This window comes from Phacochoerus africanus, chromosome 3 (genome assembly GCF_016906955.1).
Source record: "Phacochoerus africanus isolate WHEZ1 chromosome 3, ROS_Pafr_v1, whole genome shotgun sequence".
NCBI classification, from domain to species: domain Eukaryota; kingdom Metazoa; phylum Chordata; class Mammalia; order Artiodactyla; family Suidae; genus Phacochoerus; species Phacochoerus africanus.
Window position 1 is genome coordinate 194533969 of NC_062546.1, and position 7479 is coordinate 194541447.

The window sequence follows — 7479 nt, forward strand, 5'->3', positions numbered from 1 at the left end:
CAAACGTGTTTGAATATCTTTTGTATTGTAGGCTTTACCATCCTATGGAATTAGTGTTCCACCAAACACACCTGCAGAAGCCAACATAGCCCTTTTGCAGCCAAGGATGTAATGTGAGTCCTGAGCTGATGCTGCGGAAGTCAGCCAGATGTCTGAGGAGGGGGGCTTTTGGGGGAACAGAGGGTCTTCCTAGAAGACCCTTACTTCTCTGCTGCCTTGTCACCTGCTCTATGACTAAGACTGGACGTACAAACATGACTCATACAAGAAGAATTAATTACAAGGCAGAAATTTGAGGATGCGGAGGTCCTGAAGATGGACCTGGAGACTCTGGGATCCCCCAGTGAGGGTGATTTTTTTTATCATTTGCTTAGTGAGTTCACTGCTTGCACTCAGGGCACCTATCTCTGGCAAGAGAAGCAGACCTATCTGATAGTTTTTGTATATGTGGCCTCTTTGATCTGTGATATTCAGACCAATGAGGGCAACAGTGATGTTGAAAGTTACGTTCTTTTTTTAATGTTCTTTATTCTCTTTCTCCCACTAAAAGGACCCCTAGGAATTTTTGCTGGAGAGCTATCAAGGCAAATACATGATTCCCCTGGGAAAATATGAGTGAGCAAAGGCAAACATCAACAGGCAGGTGGGTACCCCCAGCTCGTCTATTCCAAGACTGGTCGTATTTGAAAATAGGGATAGGTCTTTTGCTAAATATTCCAAAGGTAAATTTAGCTTGACTGAAAAGACACGACTTGGTGAGACTAAAAATGTCTAGTAGGGAAATGAGCAGCAGGAGGAGGCTGAGGTTTTCCAACAGAAAACTGAAATAAACAATTACAGGGAAGTGGTCATGTGTCTTCCCTCTCCTGTCCCCAGTGTTGGTACATAAGGGCCTGCCCAGCAGAAGGTGGCATCACACCTCCCTCACCTCCCGAGTCTCCTCCTCACCTCTCCTGAGTCCTCTCTAACTACACCATGGGCTGCTGTGGCTGTGGAAGTTGTGGTGGCTGTGGCGGCTGCAGTGGTGGCTGTGGTGGCTGCAGTGGTGGCTGTGGTGGCTGCAACAGCTGCACCAGCTGCAGATGCTACCGGGTGGGCTGCTGCTCTGGCTGCTGCCCCTGCTGCTGTGGCTGCTGTGGGGGCTGCTGCAGCACCCCCGTGGTCTGCTGCTACCGCCGCACCTGCAGGTGCAACTCATGTGGCTGTGGCTGTGGGAAGGGCTGTTGCCAGCAGAAAAGCTGCTGCCAGAAGCAGTGCTGCTGCTAGGTGGTGAGTCTGGTTCCTACCCTGCCCTGGAGCTGTGGGAGGCTACCCATTCTCCTGCTGGTAAGACTGCTTCACTGCTTTGGTCCACTTCTTCCTCCTAAGCCTCTGTCACCAGCTCTTCTTCTTGTGCTTCCTGTGCCTCATGCTTTGTCCTTCTGAGATCTTTCTTTGCTCACACTTGGCCAAATTGACTGCAACTGCACAGTACTGCATGAAACAACATGAAACAAATATGCGACAGAGAACCGATGATAAGATTGCTGGGCAAAGCCAAAAACATAATATTGCTGAAAACCCTAATTTATGAACAAACCCTAGTTTGTTCATCTGTGTTGTTTAACATTTTATAAATATTCAGGCATGAATTTGGGTCATTTTGGAGCTTTCTGCCTCTGTGCAGTCTTCTCTGTATTTGCTCTTTTAAATTGCCTAATAAAATGGCTTAACGCACAAGGAAATCGCTTTACTTGCCACATGTTTTGTCAGTTCTTTGTTAGTGCCCGCATCTCCTGTGCCATAAGTGCGATGCTGGCTCCCATGCTTCTGCATCCCCACCCCCTATCCCGGGGTAGCCCCGGGATGGGACCCTGCTCCTGGAGCCTTTTATCAGAGACATGCATAGCCCCCCATTTCTGCTAACCTCTAATGATGTCATCTGAGGGGTGTCTGTACTCAGACTCACCCAAGGATCTTCCAGGGTGGGGATAGGTGGTGAGTAGTGGATGGGGGTCTTTGTAACTTTTGCAAAATCTAAGCAATGAAAAATGGGCCCTAAAGGAAGGCAGGACATGCGCGGTCGCTACGCTCTGGTGCCCAGTGGTTTCTGAAGAGCCTGGGAGGCACTGGCCAGAGCGGCGAGCTTGAATGCCATGGTTGGTCCTGCAAGGCTCTTGTTCTTGCTGGTGTCCTTGGCCTTGCCTCCCATGGCTGTGTATTTTCTCTTGATTTTGTGCGGTAAACTCCCCAGCTGCTGACTGAGTGGGTTCCCTCGCCTCAGTAGGCAGGAGTGGTTGCACCACAGCGACCAAGCCCTAGTTTCCAGCCCAGTCCCCCAGCAGTGCAACAGGGGGCTCCTCTCCTGTCATTTGCACGCTGCTCCGCTTCCAGGTCCATTCAGAAAAGAAGGGATGGAGTGAGCTCACCTGGACCCTTCTCTATACACTTGGCTACTTCTGTTCCAACATTTCCGTGGGGGTTGTATTTGACCCATTTTACAGGTAAAGAGACTGAGGCAGCTGGGTGGTGTAGGGGGAGAACAGTTAAGAAACTCACCCAGGGAGTTCCTGTTTTGGCTCAGCTGGTTATGAACCTGACTAGCATCCATGAGGATGCAGGTTTGATCCTTGGCCTCGCTTAGTGGATTAAGCACCTGTCGTTGCTGTGAGCTGTGGTGTAGGTCACAGACGTGGCTTGGATCCTGTGGTGCTGTGGCTGTGGTATACGCTGGCAGCTACAACTCCAATTTGACCCCTAGCCTGGGAACTTCCATATGCTGCAGGTGTAGCCCTAAAAAAAAAAAAAGAAAGAAAAACAAAAGAAACTCATCCAAAGAGATCCAACTAATTAAATCCTGATTTAATACTAGGTTTCTCTGACACCAAACCTGACAATCCTTTTTCTATACCATCTTGATTCTAGAAGTTTGGACCTGTTTCCTTATTCATTTCTTCTTTTCCCTTTTTTATCTCCCTAAGTTCATGCATGCACATGCTGCTGTCTGACTCTTTGTCACAATGCCAAGCTGTCCTTGAATCCCACTTCCAGGGTGAGAGCCTTTCCAGCTAGTTTCTTTTCAGCCATCCTTTGGGATGCTTCTGGGCTGTGCAAGGGTGTGCTCTGTGCTTACCCTGTGGATGGCTACTGCACCAACTCATTTCAACTGTTTTTTTTTTTTTTCCTTTTAGGGCCCCACCCATGGCCTATGAAGGTTCCCAGGCTAGGGGTCCAATCAGAGCTGTAGCTGCTGGTCTATGCCACAGCCACAGCAACATCAGATCTAAGCCATGTCTGCAGCTTACACCACAGCTGATGGCAATGCCAGATCCTCAACCCACTGAGGGAGGCCAAGGATCGAACCTGCAACCTCATGGTTCCTAGTCGGATTCATTTACGCTGTGTCATGACGGGAAATCCCATACCAACTCATGACCCATGGGATGTGAATGTCTACTCATGCTTCTCATCAGAAGGAAGATGAATTTCTTACCAGTTTCCCGAAGGGGTCTTAGAGTTGCTAAATTCATTCTGGGTTCCATGACAAATGGTGTAGGAGGTGTACCTCTACCGTCCATACCTGGGAGAGAGGGGCCCTGGGTGGGGTGGGGGGGACTTTGGCTATTTTTTTGTTTTTCAGGCCCCTTGATCCATAAGCTTAAAGCCCATCATTAAGTGCCTCCCACCTCTACCCCAGGAAAGTTATCTCTTGCTGAGCTTCCATTTGCTTCTTTAGGGTCAGGTAATACATTTTCCATTTTACTATTATTATTTATGAACAGCGGATTATAGATAGAGACACTCTTCTTCATAAAAATATGTGTGCATTTATATATATAATATTTATATAAAAATATATTCATACATATGAATTTTTATACATTACACTTGAGATATAAAATATTTACATATGCTATATAATCACATATATGATACATGTGAAATATAGTGATTCACATATATGATGTATATTATATATTATATATATCCTCATATACAATATATGATGTATCTTTATATATATCTTTTTATATAAGATTACATATCTTTATATATTATATATATCTTTTATATAGGTATATATATCTCTTTATAGATATATATTTTATATATAATATATAAATACATTTTATCATATTTATTATATATATAAATTTATATATGTATATATATTTTTTCATGATCCAAGGTCTGTTCAGTCTCTAGAATGAATCTCATTTCACTGTGCTCTACACTGTGCTGGACACGGGGTGAGAGATGAGAAATATTGGCTCCTGGCCCTGTGGTGCTCACGGTGTATTGATAGGGACACACAAGAGAGTGATAAATTCTACGTAATGCGATCCGTGCTATGGCTTCCAGCAGTGCGGGTGTAGGTACACATAGCAAGGTACCTAAACCGGGCTTTGGGTGGGGAGAGAGGGTCATGGAAGGCTCATGGAAGTGGCGACACTTGGATTGCGCCAGGAAGGATGAAGATATGCTGGGGCGGGGGTGTGTCAGGGGCCGTGGCTGGGGGATCAATTTCAGGCAGAGGCAGCTATGTGTGCAAAGGGCAGAGGTGAGAGGCAGCATGACCAGTGGGGGGATAGCCGGTTTCACAGTGGCTGGAGAGTGGAGTGTGAGCAGGTAGCGTGGTGAGAGATGAAACTGGAGAGGAGAGCAAACTCCAGGTCAGGAAAGAGCCCCCTCCAGCTCCGGTGTTTGGACATTGAACTCCACACGGTGAGAACTCTTGGACATACTTTGTAGAAAGTATGAGTCCAGAGGCAGAAAAACAGCCAAGAATCTGCCAGGGCAGATCTGGGCTCTGATGACAGGGGCTTGAACAGCAGTGCAGTGAAGAGATGCAAGAAATGTTTAAAAATAGAGTGGGAACTTATTACTAAGCAAATGGACTTGAGCAGAACTCAGGAATGACACTTCCAGTTTGGACATGTGGGTGAATGACAGATGGCGGGTGATCTGACTTGGACAGGTGGTAGGGACAGGACAAATGGATCACTTGGTCACCCACCCAGATGGTGATGAGAACAGCGGCTGACCGTGCCATCATTTGGTCCTTAACTATTTAAAGGTCGTACTACTATTTTCTTACTGTTGACTTTAGGAGATCAAGCTTTTGAGAAGATGTCTCTTGGACATAGCATGGTGGCCTCAGGATTCAAATCCAGTCTTCTGGACACCAAAGCCCACTTTCTTCACACCCAGTCCTGTGTCTTCAGGGGAGGTGTGGGGTTGGCAGTGAACCTTGTCTTTGTGGCCTTTTAGAACCTGGTGCGTATTCATGGTGGAGGCCTTCCCCAAATATTTTTGGTGTGATTGCAGTTATAATTGAAAATCTGCTCCATGGGAAATGGGACCTAGAATGCTTTGGATTCTGGCAAACCACCTGTATCTTCCCTCCTGCCGGAGTCTTTAATAGATGGGATGTTTATCTCTGTAGAACGATGGTTTTACTTACTCGTTAACTTTTAAAATTAGTTTTTATTGAGGTATAGTTCTGTACAATATTATATATGTTACGGGTATACAATACAGTGATCACATTTTTAAAAAGTTATTCCTTCATTTACATCTTATTGAAAAATATTGGCTATGTTCCCTGTGTTGCATATATATTTTTGTAGCTTATTTTTATGCAGTAGTTTGTACCTCCTAATCCCCTCCCCCTATTTTGCCCCTCCCCCTTCCTATCCCCATTAGTAACCACTGGGTTATTCTATCTGTGAGTATGCTTCAGTTTCGTTATTTTCTCCAGTTCGTTATAACTTTTAGATTCCATATATAAGTGATATCGTATAGTGTTCGTCTTTCTCTGTCTGACTTATTTTGGAAGCGACCTAAGTGTCCATTGACAGATGAATGGATGAAGATGTGGTATATAGACAACATTTAAATGTATGAGTGGCTTTATGCCACTAAATCCTTATTTACAAAAACAGGTGGCAGGTCAAATGTGGGCTTTAGTTTGTTGATCCCTGATCTAGACCTTGAACTTTGAAGACATGAAGTGCTGTGAAGTGCAAGGTTGCCTAGGGGTTAAAAGGGTCAGCTCTGAGATCCACCTGCTGGGCTTGTTTCCTGATTCTAAAATTTCTTTGGGACCCTAGACAACTAAATATTCCAGTATATTACTTTTTCTTTATCTGTGCAATGGGCGTGTTAACAGTATATAATTTGGAAGGTTATTGCAAAAGTTGAATCAAATGATACATGTAAAATACTTAGAACTGTACCCGGAACATTTAAGAGCTCAAACATGCTGGTACAGAGAACCAAAAAAAAAAAGGGTTAAGCATTATGGAATAAGTGCTTGTAATAGGGATTTGACTTTTTCTGCAGTTGGGAAAAGCACATTCTTTGTGCTGGAATGTGCTGGCGGGGCGTGGTCTTGGCAGGACCAAGCAGGAAATCTGTGCTCCTTCAGGGGGTGGGCTCTGTCTTCATTCCTCAGGGTTTAACTCAGGTCTCCTCTCCCTCCAGACACTGGGTCCTGTCACCGCTCTCCTCTGAGATCCAAGGCCTCTCACATAGAGTGTTTGTCTCTAACAAAACGCTTTGACCTTGGACTAAGAGCACTGGTCAAGTTCCCCTGAACTTGTGAGGCAATCGAGGCACAAGTTTTCATCTTTAATTTATCCAATGAAATGCTGGCAGCTCCATCTTCCTGAAAGACCATTTTTACCAAGTTAGACACTTGACACGCCAGAGGAAAAAAAAAAACATCAAAGTCTTCACGCTCCAAAATTCGTAACTAGTCTCAACTTTTATTTCCAGCTTAAATGTCTACTAATTCCCTTGAATAAACTTTCTACACTATGCAAAGATGCTTTCCTTCCGGTATGTTCCCTGACAATCTGTAGCCTGCCTTGAAATACTAATGATGGCTTACATTTATTGAACACCTGTTATGTCCCAAGCTCTATTCTAAGTGTTTTATATGTGTTATCATATTTACATTTCACCATAACCCTATGATTTAGGGTTTCTGGGTGTTAGGGTATTATTACTGTCAACAGGAAACTGAGGTAGAGAAGGAGCAGGTCACACGCCCAGAGATGGGGGGGAAATATCTCGTGCAGGATGATCCCAGACAGCGTCTTCCACTCCTTCCTCCTCTTCACCGATTCACATCCAGTTTCCTCAAGATCCAGCACAAGCTCTGCCTTCTGCACAAAGCCGTAGCGGAAGTCGGGTGGCACTCTGGGAACTCAGTATTCACTTGGAACATAATTAGCCAATACTTTGAGTCAACTCTTCTTTTACTGGACTATCAGTTAAATATTCTTTCTTCCTAATTTATCCAATTGTTATTTTTTTTACTCATCTCTCTTATTAGTTTGGAATTATTTAGAAGTACATTTCTGTGTTATCACCCAGGTTGATTGGCACATAACATGGGTTCAACATATATTTGTTGCTTTGGTTTGCTTTTGCTCAAGTGTTTTATCTTTTGAAATAGGACTGTAAGCAGGAGTTAATTGATGGATGTGATAC

At 44.5% G+C, this 7479-nt stretch overlaps 1 protein-coding gene across 1 annotated transcript; it reads left to right on the forward strand.

The window, feature by feature from the left end:
* The first annotated feature begins 975 nt into the window (after positions 1–975).
* Positions 976–1266, forward strand: LOC125122290 (small cysteine and glycine repeat-containing protein 9-like). The gene has a single exon (XM_047770498.1). It carries the CDS (start codon positions 976–978, stop codon positions 1264–1266), a length of 291 nt encoding a protein of 96 aa, XP_047626454.1.
* Positions 1267–7479: the final 6213 nt, after the last annotated feature.